Source organism: Pseudophryne corroboree, chromosome 7 (assembly GCF_028390025.1).
Source record: "Pseudophryne corroboree isolate aPseCor3 chromosome 7, aPseCor3.hap2, whole genome shotgun sequence".
NCBI lineage: Eukaryota > Metazoa > Chordata > Amphibia > Anura > Myobatrachidae > Pseudophryne > Pseudophryne corroboree.
The window spans coordinates 53,246,161-53,273,104 of NC_086450.1; the positions used below are offsets into that span (position 1 = coordinate 53,246,161).

General features: G+C 46.5%; 1 protein-coding gene across 5 annotated transcripts in view; it reads right to left on the reverse strand.

The window, feature by feature from the left end:
- Positions 1–2,368, reverse strand: part of FN1 (fibronectin 1) — a 70,074-nt gene extending 67,706 nt beyond the window's left edge. For 3 of the 5 annotated variants that reach the window (XM_063933164.1, XM_063933163.1, XM_063933162.1), the window contains exon 1: positions 2,035–2,367. In XM_063933164.1, the coding sequence (XP_063789234.1) occupies positions 2,035–2,170 (136 nt within the window). In that variant the 5' untranslated portion in view covers positions 2,171–2,367. Of the gene's footprint in view, positions 1–2,034 lie in introns of all 5 variants that reach the window. The other 2 variants (XM_063933161.1, XM_063933165.1) reach the window with 2 other exon arrangements.
- Between the last annotated feature and the right edge of the window lie 24,576 nt (positions 2,369–26,944).

Sequence of the window (26,944 nt, forward strand, 5' to 3'; positions counted from 1 at the left end):
TAGGATACAACCTCATAAAAGTAGAGATCAGTCATTTTTATTTCCCCAACAGACAGATAAATTGGCTCTTTGTATTATATCTAGTCTACTCATTATGTCAAATTAAGAGGCGGCTTTGGTGAAGTGGTGAAAGAACAAAGGGTTTACTTGAATTTCAGCGCCTACTTTGTAATTACATTTAAACCTGGTGTGTCGAAAGACAAAAGGTGCAATAAGTAGCAGACTTTAGCTAGCCTCAGGTTATAGGGAGCAAATGACAGGAGAGCGGACAAAGCGGTTTATAGCTGCTGGCTGCCACTCCACTACAGTCAGCAAAACAGAAAGGATTTCTAGGGTTTTTGTTTGGTCTTACAGCTTTCTGTTAACTGAGGTCCCTCCTTAAGCAAGTTTCCTCCTAGAGTAAAGGCATTTGGCAACTGCTAAAGTCACAAGAAAAGTAATGAAGGGCGTGGTCTATAATTTAGACATTTGGCGCACCATTAACCATTTTATCCTATATAATCTAGATCACCATACGACCTGGCACACCATCAAACAATAGGAATATCTAATATCTGTCAGGACAGCACATTAGTGTCGGTTATGACAAGAAAACCCAAACAGGATGTAGCAATAGCCCTGTGCTGGAAAGATAAAAGCAATACATTGGTATTTAAAGATCTATATATAAATAGCCCGTCATGTTCAGAGGATAAATGCGGTTAAACCAAAAGTAATTGGCCAACATATCAAGCATTAACCCATCCCTTAGGCAACTAGGAACAGTCATTAGATGTCTAACGGCAACTTCTATTAGGACAATTACTATAAGTACAGGCTACTAATTACTAAAAGTACAGGCTACATTATTATATTCTGGGTGTAACAACTCTGATCATTATATTTGCTAAATTATCTCCGATGCAAAATTGCCAGAGATAGGTATTCGTCATAAACACAAACAAAGTGATACATGATCTGAGAGAGGGATCACCAGCCACAGAGAACAAGAGGTCACTAGAGAGCTGAAACAATACAGCTTTCGAGTATAAAAGCCACATCAATTTGAGTAGGAGTGCTAAAACCAATTGTTTCCGGAACACAATACAAAATGATGAGTGGGGGAGCCTGATTATTAATTTTTATTTATTTATAGGGTGCCACAAGTGTTTTGCAGCACCGTACGTATTATAATGGAATGCAATACAAGTACAATGTGTGATAGAGACCAAAAAGGCTCAAAAACACACTCATAGGAGCCACAAATAAATAAAAAAAAATACAATAGGTCCCTAATCAGTATTACTACATCAGGGCTTGCAATACTACAGAGTGGTAATCTGTAGACACAACTATGACTAATCAGCCCAATGTGTTCCACACAAACGCTAACTGGTTGTACAATATTAGGACAATAATGGATGATATAATCCTATAACACTGTACTCCATATAATCAGTGGGGGATGGGCAATGCAGACACCAATTTCTATCCTGGGGAAATTCACCTATTCAGCCCTGGACAAAACAAAATAAAAATGACGTAATTAGGTCCCCCTAGCTGTTCCCAGATCAACTAACACACATTCCAGAGCACAGTAAGGAGCAGACCTGGGAAGTGACGCACAAAAATAAAAACCATAATATTTAAAATGCAAAAATAAACACATGCAAATTGATCTAAATCAGCTTGATGAGACCCGAAACAGATCATTCCAAACCAATTCTCAAAAATAACCCCAAAAATAAACATCAATTTGCATAACCCCAGTATATATATCCATGTGATATGGAATATAGATTGTAAGCTCCACTGGGTTAAGGACTACTGTATGATTGACAGTCTCTGCAAACAGCTGCAAATCAAAGTGTGTGTGATAATAATAATAATAAATAATAATAATAATAGTTAATAATCTTGCCATGTCTGGTTGCAGAGCTTACAATTGCTCGATAGTATGATATATGTTTTGGGGGACACAGACTAGATGAAAGAGCTGGCCCTACTGTAGGATACAACCCCAAGCTGCAAACAAAAGCCACAGCCCATCCTTACCGTGAGAGTTGTCCACGGCTACCGTGACCGCTTGCTGCCCCTCAGTGAAACTTTTGGTCTGGTCAGCAGGATCAGCTTGCACCGCTGCGCTGGCGCACAGGGTCAGGAACAGCCCTGCCAGGGTCCCCCGGGGCATCTTGGCAGAGATGAGGGGGGTTAGTTAGTGGAAAGGAGCAGAAGCCTCGATGCGTTTAGCAGCAGCCGATCCCTAGCGCATTTCCCGATGGAGACTGTAGTGGGGAGATCAGACGCGGGCGAGGGAGCGTCAGCAGTGTAGCCAGGGGCTGCGATATCGCAGCGGCGCTGTGCAGGAGATGATAGGGAGCGCAGAGCAGGCGTGCAGAATATATATACACACACACTCCGGAGAGTGGCCGCTGGGGGAGAGGATTGGCTGATGGCGTCACTACTTCTCCCCCCCCCTGCTATATAAGAGGTGGGAGGTGCACGGATTTTGGGATATATGGTCAGGGGAGAAATGTGTGTGCAGCATCTGCCACAGGCTTTGCCAGCTATAGATTCCGAAATTGCTGGGTTCTCAGGAAGCACCTCCGCATAGCGTTAGCAGACTTCTTTGGAAATGTATCAATTACTCTGTGGAGTGGAGTTCTTCTGCATGCAATCTACTGCAGTTGTTACTTTATTCCTAACGAATATTGTCCTTCTATTTTTTTTTTATTGTTATTTTCTTTCAAATACTCTTTTTTTTTTTCTTCTTCTTCTTTTTTTTCAAGAAGAACATACTAAAGAACAGATGTTACCAAACCCAAATTGCCCAGGAGATAAGTGTAATTAGCAGAATGGGGATCAGATGGGTTTTATTTATTTTTTATTGATCTATCTAGTAACTTGATGTAGACTGACACCTCTTTGTCATTGTGGCTGTGTTATACAGTATATAGGATGATGGACTTTTACAGAGTTTGGTGTTTGTTTGTTTTTTGTTATTGGAAACTTGATTAATGATTATCCTGTAAATATACATGTTGTGGAATCCTGTCATAGGTTATGTTCCAGCATTAAACAACAGGTCAAGGCTTTGCATTCTTGCCCCAGAGTACATACTGCATGCCTCTGAAGTTTGTGGGCTATACACCAGTGTTGCTAATGTGTTCCTCATCTGCATGGCATTCTTAGGACTAATCACACTGATTGCTTATTGTACCATTCAGCAACATGTTCCTAAAGTAAGTGCTTCAACGTTTAACAAAACCTTATTGCAGCCTCTTATCAGCATCTACTCATAGATCAAGTTATTATTGTCCTGTGTTCCAGTGAAATCTGGGTGCAGTGGTGGCAAAAAAAAAAAAATAACCGCATTCCCTGAAATGCTCATAATTATTTGTCTGATAGTTACTGTGCACAGGAGAGCTCACAGCCTGCAACTCTAATGAACAGCAAGGACACAGACCCAAATTGATTGGGAAATACCAAAAGTCCCTCTTTACCGATCAATTGTCAGTGTGTTCTTGCCTGTGCTTCAGTGGGGCAATCCTACCCCCCTTCCTTACTACTGATGTTTACCATGTAGATATATGGGGGGAGATTCAATTCTTTTCACCCCTTTTCACACCCACTCTGTTTCTGCCCTCAGGGGCGTGGTATCATTATTTCAGCTTGCTACCTTCGGAGTAGGGAGGCACCCAACCTTTTACACAGCTAAACCTGATCACTATGGGCGCAATATGCGCAATAGCGGAGATCATTTTAGAAGGAAATTGGGCGTGATATGTCATTTGAATCTCACCCATGAAGTGAAATCCGTGAAGTAGACTAGGGCAACCAATCAGATTCTACCTATCATTTTATAGCATGTACTTAATAAATGTTTTTCTCTGTGCTGATTGGTTGCTATCGGCAACTTCTTGTCTGGTTCACTTCTCTTTTCACGGTTTGATACATCAGTCCCTAATAATCTATCACTGTCTGGGTGGCTAGTATTGCAATTTGACTGAATTGCCTAAACAAAAAAACTGCAGTGACTACAGTATTTGCTGCATTCATTTCCAAATAAAATGCAGATTCTGAACAGTATTATAGAAAGGGTGTGGTATGGAAGGTAGATAGTAACTAGGTCGACAGTGTCTAGGTTGACCACTATTGGTCGACAGGGTCTTTAGGTTGGCAGGTCAAAAGGTCGACATGAGTTTTTCATGTTTTTGGTGTTGTTTTCGTCGTACAGTGACCAGGAACCCTACTTAGTGCACCGTGTCCCCTTGCATTTCGGGCAAGGTGCCTCGCTCTGCTACCGCTTCGCTCGGCACAGATTACCGTTCTAATTGTAGAAAAGGTTCAAAAAAAGAAAAAATTGTGAAAAACTCATGTTGACCTAGTTATTGTCGACCAATAGTGGTCAACCTAGATAGTGTCGACCTAGAGACCGGATCCCTCCTGAAGTGATACCCACTCATGTCTGACACACTGCCTCAGTGTTTATACCAAGGATCATGTATAATTGCTGCTAAGACGTAAAAATAGTGACATCGATCCTTAATATCACACCTCACAACTGTCCCAATTTTTTGGGACTGTCTTGCTGTCCCACCCTTGGGCTGCAGCGTCATCCCTATTAAGCCACACCCCTTTCCATGGGGCTACACCCCTTTTTGGGTGCTGGTGCGAATATGTCGTGCAGAAGTCCCAATTAAGCAATGTAGGAAGGTATGCCTTATGATTGGATGTTGCATATCCTCAAGTGGATGATGGGCAATACAATCAGCATACTGTTGAGGATGATGGAACATTCTTTGTAAAGTGTTATATAACATTGGCACTATATAAATAAAGAATACATTTAAATAAAAATAATTATTTATTAAAACCTTCCAGCGCTCACCCTAACTCATTGTTTGCTGTTTCTCCCTTCTGTGTTAGCCCTGTCTTTCTGTAGGGGGCTTTATACACCAAGCTTTTGATCTGGGTTATTGCTGTGTCTACAGCTTGGTGTAAAAGGGTCCTTCAAAATAATACAGGACGAGTGACCGGGGAATCCAATCCTGGTAGCGGTGCAGCAATGCCGGGTCACACCCGGGAATTGGAAACTGGTCCTTCCCGGTTGCCAGCTGGACCCTTACACATTGGATTCCTGACCCGGCAATATGTTGGGTCGGGTTGCCACCGGGGCGGGGACAGCGACGGCAGCACTGGGAGATGACATCATCTCCGCACCGCCTCTCCCTATGCAGTGAACGGATCCTGGGTCATATTGAACCGGCAACCCGTCCTCACTTCTTTGTTCCCGGGTCACACCACACAGCAACCCGTGTTAAATGGGTATAAATGGAGCTGACCCAGGAATAACCCAGGACCAATGTGCAGTGTAAACAGGGTCTGACCCAGGTTGGAACTGTGTCCAGAAACCTGGGTTTTTGGTGTAAAAGGGGGTAGATTGTAAACTCTCATTGGCAGGGCTCTCTCCACTCATGTTTTCCCTCTCTCACTTATACCTAGGGCTGGGCAAAGCAGTAAGCATGCGTATGCAGAGCTGGCCCTAACCAATATGATACCCTAGGCAAGATTTTGGCTGGTGCCCCTTTGCACAGACGCTAGTTCCACCTCTGAGCCTTCACCCCTTTCCCAGCACCATCACACCTCACCCATAGCAGTCCTCATTTTGGTGCTCCTACCCCCTATATTTTCAATAGTAACACTGTGCACATTCGGTGCACAGCCCAAAACGGGGCGTGTTCTTGCTGGGAAGGGGCATGGCCACACAATAATACCCCCAGTCGAAATTATGCCATACAGTACTGTAACTTTATTCACATTATATCATGCAATAGTGTCTCTTATTCACGTTACATCACACAGTAGTACCATATTACTCCTCACATTATTCACATTACACCACACCATATTGCTCTTTATTCCCATTAGACCACACAGTAGTGCCCTTTCTATACGTTATGCCACTAAGTTCTGTAGTACACCTTATACACATAATGCCACACATTAGTAATGCAATTCGTATGCAGATACAGCTGCAGTCACACACAGAATATAGGCATGCCACATATCATTCACACATCTGGATTATACTCATCACCACCAGTGCCATTGCCATGTGGTGTCCCACAAGGTTCTATACTATCCCCCATGCTTTTTGCAGTATACATGCTCCCATTGGGCGAAATAATCAGGCGCCATGGCCTGGTCTACCACTGCTATGCAGATGATACACAACTGTACTTGTCCTTTGCTCCGGGCACTGATAACCCAGTAGCAACCCTGAATGGCTGTCTAGCTGAACTACAGGAGTGGATGAGCGCCAGTTGGCTGCGACTGAACCCGGATAAAACAGAGGTCCTTATAATACGACCGCAACATCAAAGGACAAGACTGCAGCATAGCCAACCAACTGGTCTTACACTCGGGGATTCAGAATTACAGACCAGTGATCATGTGCGGAATCTTGGCGTTGTCCTGGATGATGGCTTGACACTTAAACATCAGATATCAGCCACAATCAAATCCTCATTCTTTCACCTGAGGAACATAGCCAGAATCAAGCACTTAATTCCCTCAGATGATATGCCAAAAGTCATACATGCATTTGTATCATCTCGATTAGACTACTGTAATGCCCTCTACCTTGGTCTACCAGCAAAAGAATTGCAACGCTTACAGCTGGTGCAAAACACAGCTGCCAGGCTGTTAACCAACCAGCCCCGTTCCAGCCACATAACACCCATCCTCTACTCCCTTCACTGGCTGCCTGTAAGATGGCGAATCCTCTTCAAGATTGGCTTACTGAGTTTCAAAGCATTACATGACCAAGGCCCAAGGTACCTGAAACAGCTTCTGATCCCATACTGCCCCACTCGATTACTGCGATCTGTAGATGAAGGACTTTTAGCAGTACCTAGAATCTACCGTAATTCATCTGGGGGTCGAGCTTTTAGTCATGCGGCTCCGACTCTATGGAACTCACTTCCCAGCACAGTGCGAGAGGCCCCAACTATAGAATCCTTCAAAAGTAGACTCAAGACTTTCCTGTTTACTCAAGCATTTCCATAGTGTCTCTTTTAGTATCTTCATGCTTCTGTATTTTATGAAAAATGTACTTCATTATTTTTCTGTACTATGCTGTGTATCTGTTAAGCGCCTTGAGTCCTATTGGAGAAAGAGCGCTATATAAATAAAATTATTATTATTATTATTATTAATCAGCAGAAACTGCTTGTGCCCCTAGGCATACCAAATGCCCTAGGCATGTGCCTAGGGCCGGCTCTGTGGGTATGCACTGTGGTGGGGCACCTGGACTGGAGCGGTGCCTTCTCTGCTGGCAGCCAGCTATCCACTGTTGCTGCCCTGCCGCATTGTATGGCAGGTAAGGTTCATGGATCCCTTCCCCTTATCTGTGCTCACCAGCCATCTGCCTCCTCTCCACTTAGTTATTAGGTAATCTTAGCCTTCTCATATGCCACTTTATATCATAAACTTTTAGGATTAGGGAGACTATTTCATTATTATTATTATTATTATTTATATATATATATATATATATATATAATTTCATTTATAATATTTACTATATGCTAATCACCATACCCACAGTATTCCAAAATTGGGCGCGAGGCCTGCAAGGTTTTATCACAGGCAAAACCTTGTGCCTAATTGGATACCCCCTTAGAGTAAAGGGCCCTACACATTAGGCGACATCAATGAAAGATATGAACGATCTCGTTCATTAATGAACGAGATATCGTTCAAGTCTTTCAGTGTGTAGGCACCAATGATGTGCAGCCCCACGCTCGGTCATCGTTGGTGCCATGTCGCACCACATACACGCAGGCCAATATGGACAATCTCGTCCATATTAGCATGCATTGCTATGGGGCCGGGTGACGTCACTCCCCCTCCCCCCTCCTCTGCCACCGGGTCGCCCGCTGGCCATATCGGCCGTCAGGCACCTCGGCGGCATATCGCCTAATGTATACGGCCCTTTAGCTATCGTTCATATCGTTCAGTGTGTATGCACCAACGAACGATGCGCAGCCCCGCAATCGTTCATCATTGAATGATCATAGTTTGTACATGCAAGCCAATTTGGTTGATATCAATGTATGTAATGTCATATTGTCCAAATCGGCCATAGTGTGAATGCAAAAAATCAGTGCCGTAACTAGGTATTTTAGCGCTGTGTGCAAGAAACGGCATTGGCGCCCCCCCTACACAAGATAGGAGCAGTGCACGTCGCAGGCGCGCAAAAAATGTATTGGGGCGTGGCTTCATGGGGAAGGGGCGTGGCCACAAAATAATGCCAATTCATACTACGGTGCATTGTAGTCTCCATTATTCAAATTACGCTGCACAGTAGCGCCACTACACCAGGTAGAGCCCCTTTTTACACATTATGGCAGACAGCGTCCCCCTTTTTACACATTACGTCAGACAGCATCCCCTTTTCACACATTTTGGCAGACAGCATCCCCTTTTTACACATTACGGCAGACAGTGTCCCCTTTTTACACATTTTGGCAGACAGCGTCCCCTTTTTACACATTATGGCAGACAGCGTACCCCTTATTACACATTACAGCAGACAGCGTCCCCCTTTTTACACATTACAGCAGACAGGGTCCCCTTTTTACACATTATGGCAGACCGTCCCCTTTTTACACATTACGGCAGACAGCATCCCCCTTATTACACATTACGGCAGACAGCGTCCCCTGTTTTACACATTACAGCAGACAGTCCCCCTTATTACATATTACGGCAGACAGCGTCCCCTTTTTACACATTACGGCAGACAGCGTCCCCCTTATTACACATTACGGCAGACAGCGTCCCCTTTTTGTACACATTATGGCAGACAGGGTCCCCCCTTTTACACATTATGGCAGACAGCGTCCCCCTTATTACACATTACAGCAGACAGCGTACCCCGTTTTACACAATACGGCAGACAGTCCCCCTTATTACACATTACGGCAGACAGCATCCCCTTTTTTACACATTACAGCAGACAGCGTCCCCTTTTTACACATTATGGCAGACAGCGTCCCCTTTTTACACATTACGGCAGACAGCGTCCCCCTTATTACACATTACGGCAGACAGCGTCCCCTGTTTTACACATTACAGCAGACAGTCCCCCTTATTACATATTACGGCAGACAGCGTCCCCTTTTTACACATTACGGCAGACAGCGTCCCCCTTATTACACATTACGGCAGACAGCGTCCCCTTTTTGTACACATTATGGCAGACAGGGTCCCCCTTTTTACACATTATGGCAGACAGCGTCACCCTTATTACACATTACAGCAGACAGCGTACCCCGTTTTACACAATACGGCAGACAGTCCCCCTTATTACACATTACGGCAGACAGCATCCCCTTTTTACACATTACGACAGACAGTGTCCCCCTTATTACACATTACGGCAGACAGCGTCCCCTTTTTGTACACATTATGGCAGACAGCATCCTCCGTTTTACACATTACGGCAGACAGACACGAGAGCGAGCGAGAGAGAGAGAAAGACAGAAAGAGAGAGAGAGAGGCAAAAACAAAAAATTGCCAAAAAGCGCCTTAGATGACAATGCCCAAAGATATGGGTATTATAAATAAGATTGCTCTGCCACGTGCGCTGCCACAGAACACTGTGTGCGTGTTCAATTAGAGATGAATAAATTAAGAAAAGAAAGATGACTGCGCAATGTGTTAGAGCAAATTAATGCTAATTAGGAGCTGACGTGTAGAAATTTAAAATGTTTTATTGTATTGATAACATTAAATTTAACACATAAAAACAATAAAGGTAATATAATAAAACCAAGATTAGAAGCAAGACACCTTGAGTTTATAAATATATATACTGGAAATAGAACCCTCCGATTTTGGTGAGGAAACAGATCCAATTAAATATCCATATGGAAATCCACAATCAGGTGAGCAGCTGATCCACAAGTGTCAATTATTGGTTGCCGTAGTGAGGATCTAAGTGCGGAAATACAAGAAACTGCTGTATGAATGGATATGTACCTCTCCGTGGGCTGGTCCCGACCGAGCGTCCTCGGTCGTATGTTCCTGCAGTGCCCAGTGCTTGATAATGCGGAAGAGGAGAGGACGTGCTTATCCCTGAGTTGGTGGATGCAGTTTATCAGCGGCGTGCTGGCAAGGGTCACCGGTGGCAGTTGGAAAAGCCGGGACGGGAGCCGAGGTATCTCTGTGGCTCAACCTGATGGTAAAGGTCACCAGCGGCAGGTGGAATAGCCGGGACGGGAGTCAAAGTGTGACAGGCTCAGCGTACAGATGGAAATTACCGGCGGTGGAAGGAGAATCCGGGGCGGGAGCCAAAATGTCACGGGCTTGGACAGCAGCTTGCTACCTGTGTGGTGGATGAAGTCAAAGTGTGCAAATAGGCGGGGCTAACGCGTTTCGTCACAGACCATGTGACTTTATCAAAGGTGTATAGAGAGAGAGAGAGAGAGATACTTACCATCTCTCCCGCTGGCAGTCAGGCTCCTCGTGCTGGCAGAGATCCCGGGCAGCCGCAGGGGAGAAGGAGGAGGAGGGAGGGGGACTTGAGCCGCAGCAGCGCTTTGTAATTAGTAGCGGCGCCGTTGCTGCTCCCCTCTCCTTCCGCATTGGCTGCCCGCTGCTGAGAATGCTGGGATGAGGGAACCGCATCACAGCATTCACAGCAGCGCCGGCAGCCAATACAGAAGGAAAGGGGAGTGCTGCAGCGGCGCCGCTACCAATGAGACAGTGCTGCTGCGGCTCAAGTCCCCCTCCCTCCTCCTCCTTCTCTGCCTCCAGAGTCCGGCGCTGCTCTCTCCTACACAGCGCGGCGCACGGCACCCAGCAGAGGCAGCATGTAATGAGTCAATTTGACTCATTACATGCCGCTGGCCGTGCGCCCTCAGTGTAACTGCGCTGTGTGCCAGGCACACCTGGAACATAGGTAGTTACGGCGCTGCAAAAAATCGCTCATCTTTCAGATCTATCATTGTGCATATTGCACAAATCTATCAGTGTGTAGGGCCCTTAAGATGTTACCAATCAGACATGTTTCTGAGTGGGATGATGTTCAACATGTCCACACATGTCCTGCTAGTGTACCACTGCATCACCAAGATAACATGTCAGGTGTTTAGTAAGGGTGTGTGAGGTTCCTACTCCAGATGCAGCCCCGAATCTCAGTAGTCATTCCCCAGCTGAGTTGTAAGCAGTGTAGTAAATAATGTGATCATGGAGACACCTCTGTAATAGCTGGTCACATACAACATTACAGGACATTTGTATTCAGAAGAAGCACCAGGAACTTTCCCTTCTTCAAGGGGAACAGAAAAAATCCAGACTCTGCCCAACCTTCAATATTCAGCCCGCTGTCTATGTACTTGTCATGTGTTTATGTGTAATTGTAATCCTCTAACATCTGTCCCATCTCTAACATGTAATGCTAGAAAGAGGAAACATGACAGAGGAGGAGAACCGTCCAGGTGTCGGAAATGGGATAAGTATGGGATGGAGCAGTGGGGAAGAGCCTCAATCAGAGTTTGGGAAAGAGCAGTGAACAGAGAAGGGGCAGGAAGAGTAGGATGTGGGGCACAGTGTGTGCTGCAGGGGGATGCAGGCTGAGGTGTCCCGGGTCCGTTTACTAGTTTAGTATGACTCTGTCCTGCGCTGCAGAGTTTGTGGCTCCTTACAAATAAGTGATGATGATGATGATGATGCTAAATATTATCAACAGTGTATCCTATATAAGAAAATACTAAGGCTGCTCCTTACCTCTATGGGGGGAATACAAGTGTTTTGTGCAGCGGCAGCCACTAAATTACTATATTTCTGGTGTTACACAGCAGGGGCTGTGGCTACAATGACTGCTCATGTTCAGCTCTATGGGGGGTAATTCCAAGTTGATCGCAGCAGGATTTCTGTTAGCAGTTGGGCAAAAGCATGTGCACTGCAGGGGAGGCAGATATAACATGTGCAGAGAGAGATAGATTTGGGTGTGGTGAGTTCACACTGCAATGTAAATTGCAGTGTAAAAATAAAGCATCCAGTATTTACCCTGCACAGAAACAAAATAACCCACCCAAATCTAACTCTCTCTGCAAATGTTATATCTGCCTCCCCTGCAGTGCACATGGTTTTGCCCAACTGCTAAAAAAAATCCTGCTGCGATCAACTTGGAATTAGCCCCTATGTGTCCAACAATGGTCGCAGTCAGGGTCGGACTGGCCCACAGGGGTACAAAGGAAACCACCGGTGGGCCCCACTGCCTGGGGGCCCCACCCCCTCCTCTAGGGATCACATTTTGCACTTGAATTACACATTATGCATATGTTACATTATACTGCACAGGGCTATGGTGTTCTTTCTATAGTGTCATTAATCTGGTACATTATCATGCATGCAGTAGCGGTATTTGCTATATATATGTATCAAAGGGCCCAGAACATGCACTACTGGTTAGCCAAGCCTCTAAGCATGGGCCCCTATCACTGCATTTCCCCCGTGTGCCCTCCATTCCCCAGTTCGACACTGGTCGCAGTGCCCCCGTTTGGCGATGGGGAAGGGGCAGCGATAGTGTTCCAGAAAATGGCTGTGTGCCGACTCTGTATTTTGGGCATGCCGAGGCCAGCGGCTGTGTACTTAGACACAGCTTCACTGGCCCTGGCAGCATGAAAACACTGGCCATCCTGATAACCTGAGGATTACTCAGATAACCAACGTTCGCGCAGAGTATCCGAGACTGCGTCTTCTGACACAGCAGCGGATTACAGATCCCGGCAGAAGGCTTCTATTTACACAAAACGCTTCCTGCCACATTAGCATATTTCCGCACAGCGCCCGTGCTACTGCATAGTGAAACAGGCACAGTATCCTTTGGAGCTCCTATCTACTATATATAGCAAAGAATGGTGATAGTGCAGGTGAAAACTGGTATACAAAAGGATAACGGAAATATTCATGAAGGTAAACATATAATCAAAGTAAAGATAAATAAAAAGAAGGTAAATAAGAATAAAATGAAAGCAGGATGGGTACCAGGGTAGACCAGGATCTATGAGTACGCAGACAATGAAGATAAAGAAAAAATTGTATTCAACACATAATATCAACGGTCACTAAGATTTGTGAGCAAGCGTACACAATGGGGGTAATTCCAAGTTGATCGCAGCAGGATTTTTGATAGCAATTGGGCAAAACCATGTGCATTGCAGGGGAGGCAGATATAACATGTGCAGAGAGAGTTAGATTTGGGTGGGTTATTTTATTTCTGTGCAGGGTAAATACTGGCTGCTTTATTTTTACACTGCAAATTAGATTGCAGATTGAACACAACACCCCACCCAAATCTAACTCTCTCTGCACATGTTATATCTGCCTCCCCTGCAGTGCACATGGTTTTGCCCAATTGCTAACAAAAATCCTGCTGCGATCAACTTGGAATTACCCCCATTGTGAAAACGTCAAATGCCTTTCTCAATAACCATGAGTAATGCACCATATACAACTTTCCAATGTCATAACATTATTACGCAATATTCATTTCATTCATATTTCATTTGAAAAGGACATAGGGGGTCATTCCGAGTTGATCGCTCGCTAGCTACTTTTTGCAGCCGTGCAAACGCATAGTTGCCGCCCACAGGGGAGTGTATTTTAGCTGTGCAAGTGTGCGATCGTATGTGCGGCCGAGCGGTACAAAAACAGTTTGTGCAGTTTCTGAGTAGGTCTGAACTTACTCAGCCGCTGCGATCACTTCAGCCTGTCCGGTCCCGTAATTGACGTCAGACACCCGCCCTGCAAACGCTTGGGCGTGCCTGCGTTTTTCCAACCACTCCCAGAAAACGTTCAGTTGACACCCACAAACGCCCTCTTCCTGTCAATCTTCTTGCGATCGGCTGTGCGAATGGATTCTTCATTAAATCCATCGCCCATCAACGATCCGCTTTGTACCCGTACGACGCGCCTGCGCATTGCGGTGCATACGCATGCGCAGTAGTGACCTGATTGCTGCGCTGCGAAAAACGGCAGCGTGCGATCAGGTCGGAATGACCCCCACAGTCATATATGCATTGCCTGGCCGGCATCAATCACTCATACTTACCTACTCTCCAGAAAGATGTGGGAGACTCACGATTTTTTGGGTAGTCCCCTGCACCCATGGAAGAGAGGTACTCCTCCCGCATCCCCAGAGGGCAGGATAGGCAGATAATGTTTGGTCAAAATGGAGGGGGTGGGGCTAAAATTATGCAATTTGCTGTAACCTTAGCGTCGCCCCCTCCTCATGGGGGTTGGGTATGGCTTACCTGCGCTGGGGATCCCGGTGGTCAGTATACCGACTGCTGGATCCCAGCAGCAGAATTCCGGTAGGGGTGGAGGTGAGCGCAATGATGCCTCTTGGGGCACTCTATCAAGTGGGAATAGTCCCTGCTAGTTGGCATGCTGACTTTCGGGATTCCGAGCAGACGATATGTAGGTGTCAGTATTGTGACCACGATTTGCAGGATTTACCATCATGGAGTCGAGGCCCAGGGACGGACTGAGGCCTTAATTCAGCCCTGGCAATCGTGTACGAGCGCGCGTCACGGGGGAACGCGCATGTGTCACAGGGGGCGTGTCGCACACATATGGGGGCGTGCCACGAGTCATGGGGGCGTGGACTCATGGCACGCCCCCCCCATTACCATGGTGATGATTGCTGGGGGCAGTGGGCGCGCTGCAAGTCCAGGGGCTTGTACCCATGGCACGCCCCCATTTCCATGGAGACGATGGAACCAGAGAGCCGGAGGCTGCGCTGTGCGCAGCCTTCCCGGCTCTCAGAGTGACCAATTCGGCCCACCTGCCCATCGGCCCTTCTGGCATGTGCCAGAAGTGCCAGATGGCCAGTCCGGGCATGGCGAGGCCTAATGACGTGGATGCCTGGACCCACTCCCTGAAGTACCCAGCTGCTTCTCCTCTCCGGGCTTCTCCCCGTGAGGAGTATTAACATGTAGGCAAGGATGGTTAAAAACTCAGAGGTCCCCTTTAAAAACACATTATCCAGTTACCAGCTAACCAGCATTTACATTCATACATTAGTATAGTTGCTATGAAATGTCCCGAGACCTGTAAGATCCTTCAAGCTTTGTCAGTGGTTTCCTGATTTTACATTGAACACACTACCAGTAGCTGTAAGTGAAGCAAAATTGTTTCTGGAGCCAGGGCAGCCATCAGGGGGGGACTGAGGGGACTGGAGTCCCGAGCCCTTACAGAGAGACGGGCCCACCCCTGGCTCTTACCCAGGGGCGTAGGGAGGGTGGTTCTGGTGGAGCTCGAGGCGCCCAAGACAGTACAGGGCGCTGCAGCTTGACTCCAACTCCGCCTGGCCGGACGGAACTCACAGCTGTCAGTCACTGACAGCTGCGAGCCTGAGCAGCCTCAGCTCTCTACCTCCCTCCCCTGCTTCGTGATGCACGGGCGGCTGATGTCATGACGTCAGACGCCAGACGGGTGGAGACGCGTCACAGCCAGACTGGACAGGACTGCGGAGACGGAGCAGCAGCAATGTCAAGCAGAAGCGGGGCAGGTGAGTATTGTTTTTGTTGTTGTTGTTTGTGTGTGTAATTAGGGGGCACAACTACTGGGGGCAAATATACAGGGGGCACAACTACTGTGGGCAAATATACAGGGGGCACAACTACTGGGGGCAAATATACAGGGGGCACTACTACTGTGGGCAAATCTACAGGGGGCACAACTACTGGGGGCAAATCTACAGGGGGCACAGCTACAGAGGGCACAACTACTGGGGGCAAATCTACAGGGGGCACAACTACAGGGGGCACAACTACTGGGGTCAAATCTACAGGGGGCACAGCTACAGAGGGCACAACTACTGGGGGCAAATCTACAGGGGGCACAACTACAGGGGGCACAACTACTGGGGTCAAATCTACAGGGAGCAAATCTACAGGGGGCTCAGCTACAGGGGCACAACTACTGAGGGCACAACTACTGGGGGCACAGCTACAGGGGCACAACTACTGGGGCAAATCTACAGGGGGCATAACTACTGGGGCAAATCTACAGGTGGCACAGCTACTGAGGCACAACTACTGAGGGCACAACTACTGGGGGCAAATCTACAGGTGGCACAGCTACTGGGGCACAACTACTGAGGGCACAACTACTGGGGGCACAGCTACAGGTGGCACAGCTACTGGGGCACAACTACTGAGGGCACAACTACTGGGGGCACAGCTACAGGGGCACAACTACTGGGGCAAATCTACAGGGGGCATAACTACTGGGGCAAATCTACAGGTGGCACAGCTACTGAGGCACAACTACTGAGGGCACAACTACTGGGGGCAAATCTACAGGTGGCACAGCTACTGGGGCACAACTACTGAGGGCACAACTACTGGGGGCACAGCTACAGGTGGCACAGCTACTGGGGCACAACTACTGAGGGCACAACTACTGGGGGCACAGCTACAGGGGCACAACTACTGGGGCAAATCTACAGGGGGCACAACTACTGGGACAAATCTACAGGTGGCACAGCTACTGAGGCACAACTACTGAGGGCACAACTACTGGGGGCAAATCTACAGGTGGCACAGCTACTGGGGCACAACTACTGAGGGCACAACTACTGGGGGCACAGCTACAGGGGCGCAACTACTGGGGAAAATCTACAGGGGGCACAGCTACTGGGGGCACAACTACTGAGGGCACAAGTACGGGGGCACAAGTACGGGTGGCACTGCTACTGGGGGCAAATCTTCAGGGGCACAGCTACAGGGGACACAACTACAGGTGGCAAATCCACTGAGGGCACAACTACAAGGGACAAATCTACAGCTGGCACAGCTACGGGGGGCACAACTACTGGGGGCACAACTACTCCGGGCACAGCATCAGGGGGCACAACTACTGGGTCCATAACTACAGGTGGCATAACTGTGGCGATGCCCCTTCCCTATGAAGCCATGCTCCTTTTTTTTGCCGCGTGCCTTCGGCGCACACTATGTTTCACCTACGGGTGTGTGTGTGTGGGGGGGGGGGGGCGCCAAAGGAAACTTTTGCTCTGAGTGCCACAAGGTCTAGAACCAGCCCAGGTGGCCACGCCCCCAATTCAGTACAGGGGAGGGGGGCGCCGAAACATACCTTGCTCCAGGCACCATGACACCTTGCTACACCTCTGCTCTTACTGCCCATACCTGGAGATCTACACCAGGCTGCGCAACAGCAGCAAGCTAGTGTGCAGGGAAGACTTCTTAAAACAAGCCTTCTCTGTGCATCAGCTCTCCGTGAATCATTCCTGCAGATATGCAACACTACACTTGTATGTAACATCACAATGTATGACATCAAATAGTGATGGAGTGGTGTGGCAGAATCTTTTTTTTAGGGGGGGGGGGGGGGGCTGTCTATTTAGTCAGTCCCAGGCCCCACAATTTCTGATGGTAGTCCTGTCTGGAGCTGTTAATTCTTTACTGCAGGGGTTCTCAAACTCAGTCCAGGGCTTGCGCTGTGCAGCTTCACCTCTAGCACTATGTCACACTGCACAGTCGCACAGCCGGGGGCAAGGGTGGCCGGGCTGTGTCTGAGCCGTATGCTGAACCGGCTCAGATGCGTCCTGGCATTATAAAAAAGCAAAAGCCAGTTTTAGGCCAAAATCCTGGGATCCTGTCGATCCCAGGATTGGCCACCATAGCTACATCCCATGGATTTGTAAGATTTTAAACTATTGTTCACTATTTCTTTGTAGTTTGCCTGATGTTTCTCTAAGACGTTCCGGCAAAGACGTCCATGCTTTTCAGGCTGATTCAACTGATCATGAAAGCTCTCATCTTGAATCAGTTCTCTTATTTCAGGTCCCTTCTTTAATCTTTGCATCACTGGTTCTCAGAAATCTTTTTCTTAAGTATGTAAATCCAAGTGAACTTCGATTCATTGCTTTAATAAAGTTCTCCATAAGACCAAGCTTTCTGCGGAGTGGAGGTAGATATACTTTCTGCATCAAGTGGTGTACGGACAACATTCTTCTGTCCTGGGGTTAGCGAAGTTCGCATTGCCCATTGCTTCTCAGCGTAATGATACCTTTATGATACTTCATGAAACCGCAAGGCCACACCCCCTCCAACAGGCCATGCCCTCTTATTGTCCACGAGCGTGCCTCCAGCGTGCAAGAGGGTACTGAGTGCGCACCGGGTGTCACCAGACTCAGTGACGCCTCTGGTTAATCTATTGCACTTTGGCTGGAATCTCTGTCTCTCCTGAATCTTGGGCACAGGATTTCCCTATTTCCTGGACATCGGAACATTTTACCTATTTGGGAGTACAGATTCTTCGAAATTCCCATAGTTTATATGCCCTTAACTTTACACCTGTGATAAGATGTTGATTAGGGGGCCCCACCTTCCCCTCCAGAGATAAAGGTTCCAGACTGTGCACTTGAATTATACATTATGTGTTACCTTATACTGCACAGGACTAGTTTGTATTTTCTACAGTGCATTGCTGTTAATAATCTGGTGCATGATCATGCATGAACTAGCAGTATTTACTATATAACTATATTAAGGAGCCCAGACCATGTACTCCCTAATGGTTAGCCAAGCATATATGGGGGCTGGACACACACCCTCTGGAGAGTGACCATACCCCTAAACATGGACCCCTACAACTGCATCCCCCCGGTGGAACCTTCATGCCCCAGTCCGATACTGGTTAGATAGGAGGACCCAAGGATACTGGGTCTAATTCTGATCTGTATTGCAGTACTGCAAATAACATTCAAATCTTGTAGGACAGAGGTTTCAAGCTCTGCCATTACAGCTCAGGTTTTATGGATATCTATGCTTGAGCCCAGATGGTTAAATCAAAATGACTGAAGTACTAATTAAGTCACCTGTGTTCAAGCATGAGTATCTTTATAACGGGTTTAGTATAAATAAAACCTACAATCAAAATCCCGATGGTCAAAATCCCGACAACAATTGACCGACGGTCAAAATACCGACATTTAAAATACCGGCAAGGTGAAAATACTGACATTTAAAATGTCGACAGGTCAAAAAGTCAACACAAGGTTTTCATTTGTTTTTGTGTGTGTGTATGTCGACATAGGTCGACATGGACACCGTATAAGCGTACCGCATCCCCTCGCATAGCTCACTGCATTCGCCATGCTTCTGCACTATTATATTCCCCCTCCAGGTCCACTGTGATGGTAAGTCGGTTTCAATGAAAAAAATCATGTTGACTTTTTGACCTGTCAACGTTTTAAATGTTGGTATTTTGACCTTGTTGGTATTTTAAATGTTGGTACTTTGACCATGTCGGAATTTTGACCTTGTCAGGATTTTGCCCGTCGGTCAATGGTTGTCGGGATTTTGATTGTAGGTAAATTGACCACATCCCTTTAAAACCTAGACTACAATGACGGGTATCTCTTCTTTTTGGAGGCGTCTATTTGAAACAGACGCCTCCTGCAACTTCTTATAAGAATGCTACATCCCCTAGGTCTTCGCGACACTGTCCTACCCTGGTTCTCGTCCAACTTACCAAAACAGCTCCTTTCTCTGGTTCCACGTTCTCTTTGCCTCCGATAACAAAAATATAAAAAAGCCAGACTCATCACTGTGATGGGGGCTTTCTGTAATTTATGGTCCCAGTCATGAGCTAGAGATAGAAGTATGGATGCAGTTTATGGCCTGCCAAGAGAGAAACAGCTTGACGTGATCCATTACACTCTCCAGCTTGCAGAATGTTCTTGTTTATAGTGATTTGATGGACTCCCAGTGACCTAGCACTTACAGGCATGCTGATCAGCAGAGAATTCACCTCAAATAAAATTTATGCCGCTAGAAGTGGAACCAGACCAGGCAGATTACAGCTATGCATAATCATAGAGCTAAACTATCTGAAAAATGTCAGATTTTATTTGAATATTTGCTCAGTTAGAGGCTGATTCTGAGTTAGAAACAAAATAAGTAACTGTGCGTATTGGTAAAACCATGTTGTTCTGCAAATGGGGCAGATATAAAAAGTACAGAGGAATTTATTGCCCTTATTTATTAATGAGTGATAAATTTCACTGTGAGTGATAAATTGCACCACCATTTGAAAGGTTTGAAAAATGACAGGAGCGGATTGGCTGGTGCAATTTATCACTCACAGTGAAATTTATTACTCATTGACAAATGAGCCTATATATTTAAAAAGGATGTGTCCAAACTCAGGGCATGATTCAGAGATGGCCGCTAACAGGGGCGGATGGGGATGGAAAACCAGCCTGTGAAAATTTCTGGAAGCAGCCCTAATGGAGGCGGGATCTGCAGAGAGGGTGGAGTTGCGTGTGCCCCGGGCACCAGATTTGAGTGGGCACCAAGATGATTGGAGACAAAATGCAGGAAGCCAGTAATGAGTCTGAGAACACAGGATCGGATCATCTGCGTGAACATTGGTCATCTGAGTAAACCTCAGGTTACTCAGGATGGCTAACAAATTCACGTAGCTGAGGTCAGCGATGCTCCTGTTGCCACCCCCACTTCACCCCAAAATGGCATTGACAGGCTGTGGCATCCTGGGCACTGCAGGCAGTCTTGCAGAATGAGATCTGCACATTCCTAATGCAGTATTTACCCTGTATGCATGCATAAAAAAAAAAAAAAAAAAAAAGTATTTGGTTTGGCATCCCGGCGGTTGCGATGCTGGAATCCTGGCACCCCTCAGGTGACCGCCCCAACATCCCGTAGGTGAGTATCGGGGTGGGGGATAGGGTTAGGGCCCGGTGGGAGGGTTAGGCACTATGGGGGGGTTAGACACTGGGGGGGGGGGTGAGTTTGCCATAGCTGACACTGTGATGTTAGTGTATTAGAATGCTTAATATTTGTAGACACTCCCTTACTAATCTGTGTAAGCCTGAATCTTCAGTGATGGTCCCTGGGACCAGGGGGATGCTGGGAAGTGAGTGGTCCAGTGGGCAGTGTGCCTGGGGTTGGTGATGAAATAAAACAGCACAGCAGTGAACTCACATGTGTCTGTGTCCTGATGACTGGATTTACAAACATATGAACAAAAAAGACACCCCTTGAGGGTTAGCCCTAGCTGACACTCCTGGAGGGTTAGGGTAGGGGAGACGGGTAATATACTTACCCCCATCCAGTGTCTGGATTCTCACTGTCGGGATGCTGTGGTTGGTCATGTTGTCGCCAGCATCCCCGACCGCCGGCATTTCATGCCCAGCTTGTATTTGCACCCCTTGCATTGCAACATGATTTGTTCCAGGTGCAAAGTTACTTGATATTTATATTTTAAGCTCCTACAGTAACTCAGAATCAGTCCCTTACTTGTGTTTAAGGTAACAGTATAACAGTAAATGAGTCATAAAAAATAATTGTACAGTACGCTCTACGATACGATACATTTATTGTCATTATCAAATAAAATTTGACAACGAAATTCAATTGTACAGCACACCAACAATGATAAAAGCTTGACTATAGGAATATAAAAGCACACAGTAACATGCATTTAAGAGATAAAACATTATTCCCATGCGCACAGCAGTTGGGAAGAAGCTATTCCGTAGGCGATTTGCCTTCACTGATCTGAGACGCTTTCCAGAGGGTAATTCAGCAAAGAGATAAGCAGACGGATGGTTTGAATCAGACATTATACACCTAGCTCAATTTGTCAGTCTAGCTGAGAGATCTTTAACAGTCTGCAGCTGGACCCCAATATTTTTACTATCTAAGCGTACCAAGCGCGCTAACTCTACTTGCTCACGGGCAGAGCTGGCCCGCCTGTTACGCGCACGGGTAAGGCGCCACAGTGTAGAAGGCGTTGGCAGCCTGGACCACGCTCCATCACGCTAGGGCAGGGGTGGGCAAACAGTCGATCGCGATCGACTGGTCGATCGCAGACATGCGACCAGTCGATCGCGATCCGCCGCCCATCCACACGAGGCAAGGAGAGCGCAGCGCGCACCTCTCCTGCCTGCCGCCCTGCCCCTCAGTCTGGTCTCCAGCAGTGACGGCAGAGTGTATAGCTCAAATCAGGTGCCGGTTCAATAGCCAATCAGAGCTTGCGGACCGGTGCCTGATTTGAGATATACACGCTGCCGTAACCGCCGGAGATCAGACCGAGGAGCAGGGCAGCAGGCAGGAGAAGCGCACGCTGCGCTCTCTACACAGCAAAACGGTGAGCAGTACTATGGGGGCATATCTGGCACTGTGGGCACATGGCACAGTGGGGGCATATCTGGCATTGTGGGCACATGGCACTGTGGGGGCATATCTGTATCTGGCACTGTGGGGTCATATCTGGCACTGTGGGGGCATATGTGGCACTGTGGGGGCATAGCTAGCACTGTGGGCACATGGCACTGTGGGGGCATATCTGTATCTGGCACTGTGGGGGCATATCTGGCACATGGCAGTGTGGAGGCATATCTGGCACTTTGTGGGCATATCTGGCACTGTGGAGGCATATCTGTATCTGGCACTGTGGGGTCATATGTGGCACTGTGGGCACATGGCACTGTGGGAGCATATCTGTATCTGGCACTGTGGAGTCATATGTGGCACTGTGGGGGCATATCTGGCACATTGCACTGTGGGGTCATATGTGGCACTGTGGGGGCATATCTGGCACATGGCAGTGTGGTGGTATATCTGGCACTGTGGGGGCATATCTGTATCTGGCACTGTGGGGGCATAGCTGGCACATGGCACAGTGGGGTCACATCTGTATCTGCCACTGTGGGGGCATATCTGGCACATGGCACTGTGGGGTCATATCTGTATCTGGCACTGTGGGGTCATATCTGGCACTGTGGGGTCATATCTGGCACTGTGTGGGCATAGATAGCACTGTGGGCACATGGCACTGTGGGGGCATATCTGTGTCTGGCACTGTGGGGGCATATGTGGCACTGTGGGGGCATAGCTAGCACTGTGGGCACATGGCACTGTTGGGGCATATCTGGCACTGTGGGGGCATATCTGTATCTGGCACTGTGGGGGCATATCTGTATCTGGCACTGTGGGGTCAAATGTGGCACTGTGGGCACATGGCACTGTGGGGGCATAGCTGGCACTGTGGGGGCATATCTGTATCTGGCACTGTGGGGGCATAGCTGGCACTGTGGGGGCATATCTGGCACATGGTACTGTGGGGGCATATCTGTATCTGGCACTGTGGGGTCATATGTGACACTGTGGGGTTATATGTGGCACTGTGGGCACATGACACCCACTATCTCCCTGTCACCCACTATCTCCCTGTGACCCCAGCCTCCTTAGTCATCCACTATCTCCATCACCTCTGCCACCCAGTCACGCACTTTCTCCCTATCACAGACAATCTCCCTGGACCCCTGGGGGTACTATTGTGTGGCCACGCCCCTTCCTTGTGAGACCACACCTCTTTTAAAATTTGATCCCATCAAGGGGCGCTAAATTCTAAATTCGCTTACCAAAAAAATTAAGCTCGGGCCGGCCCTGCTCATGGGCGGTACAGTTTCCATACCAAACTATTATTCCGTAGGTTAAAACACTATCAATTGCATATCTGTAAAAATGTATTAACGTACCAACGCCCACACCTGCAACCTTAAGACAGCGAAGGAAAAATAAGCATTGGTGTATCTTTTTAACTATTTCCTGAGTATTAACCACCCACCATAAACTGGAGGAAACATGGATACCTAAGAATTTAAAGGACTGAACAGTCTCAATATTTAACCCATTTATGGATAATGGGAGTAGCGAAAAATCAGTACTACGCCTAAAATCCAACACCAATTCCTTGGTTTTGTCCACATTTATCAAAAGGTTATTAACCTCACTCCAAATCACCAAATTCTCAATTTCCCTATGATAACTTGCCTCATTCTGACTAGATATTAATCCGACTGCAATGTCATCCGCAAATTTGATAATTTGCACACAATCAGAGAAAGACACGAAGTCGTGGGTGAATAGCGTGTAAAGAAGAGGGCTTAGGGGGTCATTCCGAGTTGATCGCAGCTGTGCTAAATTTAGCACAGCTACGATCATCTTCCCTGACATGCACAATTCCGACCCGATCGCTGCGCTACGATAAACTGCAGCGAGCGATCGTGTCAGAATGACCCCCTTAGTACACAACCTTGTGGAATTCCTGTACTAATAGTTACAATCTTAGATAGAAGGTTACCTAATTTTTCCTGCTGGGATCTATTTGATAAAAAGTCTAGTAACCAATTACAGATAGGTATACCAGTACCTAAGTCAGATATCTTACCTATTAGTGACCGGGGAATTACAGTATTAAATGCTGAACTAAAATCGATAAAAAGGATCCTAATATAACACCCTCGCTTCTCCAAATGACTGAGAGATGAGTGTAAAACTGTAAGAACTGCATCCTCAGTACATCGGTTTTCTCGATAAGCAAATTGGAAGGGGTCGAATATCCTAGGAATAAAGGATTTAATATGCTTCAATACCAGACATTTGAGGCATTTCATAGTAAGAGAGGTCAGCACAATGGAACGATAATCATTTCAGCATTGTGCCGGACCTTTCTTGGAATAGGAACTATTATAGTGGTCTTTAGGCACGCAGGAACAATAATTAGTTAGGGAGAGATTGAATAGTATAGTCATTATCCAGCTTAACTGGTTAGCACATCCCTTGAGGACCTTACCAGGGATCCCGTCTGGATCAACAGATTTTTTAGAATCCACTCGTCGCAGACAATCTAAAACTTCACTTTCTGTAAGCACCAAGGTGGAATCATAAGTGCCAATAAGTAAAGGAATAGAAGGTTCTGTATTGTCCCTATCAAACCTTCAGTTTCTAGTGGATCGCCTCAGATTTGGCATGCCTAATACATGATTTAGTAATGCTTATTACAGAATAAGGACAGAAATAGTGTTCTGCGCTTATTTGTAGTATAAACATAATTAGTAGAGCATATACTAACAGTATACGGGGAGGTGACTGAACTAAAGAAACATTAAGTAGGTCATTGGGGGACAATTGTCACAGCAGTCCAGATCTCTGGCATTAGTGCTGTTCAGAACTGTAAAAGAAATATCTGCGATTGATAAGTGCAGCATTAGTCCCCATTGCACCCCCATCTATAAGTGTCTTCAATAAAATGTTAACGTGAGATCTATGCAGAAAAGAATATTATAGAGTCTATTTAATAAACAAAAATATGGCTTTTCTCCAGCATTTTAGCTGACGATAGCTACACATTTGTGTTCTCTGTAATTAGTTACATTAAAAGTGCGGAGAAATCACTGATATCTCTTTTTCCTTACACATTCCTGCAGCTACCATTGGTTATAATGGAGGCTGTGCAGGAACTGTATATATATATATAGATAGATAGATAGATAGATAGATAGATAGATAGACAGACAGACAGCGTTATGTGCCTTATTACCAGCACAAATGGAGAATAGCAGGGATGAGGTGTTCTCTCACTGCATTTGTCTGTTGCCCGGGTAGGCTTCTCTACTCCCCTGGTGGTTCCTGCTCCCCCTGTTTGGCTTCCTCTTCTCTGATCTCACCTGGCCGCTTCTCCAATCAGCATAGGTCTGACCTCACCACAAATACGAAAGTTGTTTAAAATCTCACCCTTAAAAAAAAAAATATATATATATAAATCTGGAGATAAAAGCCAAGCAAAAAATGGCGATTTTTTGTGCTGCTATGTTTTTAAATTGACCCCTATGAAAGTCAAACAAAAAAAGGTTGATGGCGGTTCTGAGATGCCAGAGTAATGAAGCACTAGGGGTTGCTAAGCATACGCACATAAGTCTACATGCTGTTTTATAGCAAAGTCTTCTGGTAGAGCTGCTTTGTGAACTAGTCACCAGGAAGAAGTTCGCTTTGCAGATGAGCAGCCTGTTTTGTTCATATGTTTGTAAATCCAGTCATCAGGACACAGAGACATGTGAGTTCACTGCTGTGCTGTATTATTCCATCACCAACTCCAGACACACTGCACACTGGACCACCCACTTCCCAGCTTCCCCCTGGTCCTAGGGACCATCACTAAAGATTCAGGCTTACACATATTAGTAAGGGAGTGTCTACAAATATTCGCATTCTAATACACTAACATCACATCCTCTTTTCTTTAAAGATAAGCCATGTACGCTTCAATGCAACAATTAACAACGTCATATTAAGAACATCATCTAACACGTTTCAATGAGTCTCTCAGGTCTGCATATTTCGCTTTTGGGTCTTTCATACACAGTCTGTGTTTCATCGACCATGTTGGACCTTTCTAGAATCGTGGTTGGTTCACCATTATCAGGATCATCATACATGTCAGATGAAGGGAATTCTTCAGTCATGTTGTCTTCATTACGGTTAGGTTGAGATCTTAAATCCACCCGATTTCTTCTTACTTCCGTTCCACGCTCTGTTCGTATAGTATTAGATCTTGGTGCTACTTGTGATTGCACAATACCTTTCTGCACCCAAATACCTTTATCGTGATCTCTGAGACGGACTAGGTCACCCGATTTTAGATCAGATAAGCTTTTTGTTCGCCTGTCATGGAACAGTTTCTGTTTCACCTGTTGACGTTCCTTACTCAGTCTGACCAACGCTGAGTTATGTGTATTAAGCAGTTCATCATGTATCGGGAGATTTGCTCTAATCCTCCTTCCCATCAGCATTTGTGCAGGAGAAAGTCCATTCTGTAAAGGTGTACTGCGGTAGATTAAATGACTTTTGTAGAAATCTTCTTTACATTCTTGAGCTTTTTTCATGAGACTCTTTACAGTTTTTACTGAACTTTCTACCAACCCATTTGAGCGTGGATAGTGGGTACTTGACGTAGTATGGACAAATTCCCACTCATCAGCAAATTGTCTAAATTCAGCACTGGAAAACTGAGGACCATTGTCAGTGAACACTTCCATAGAAACACCATGCCT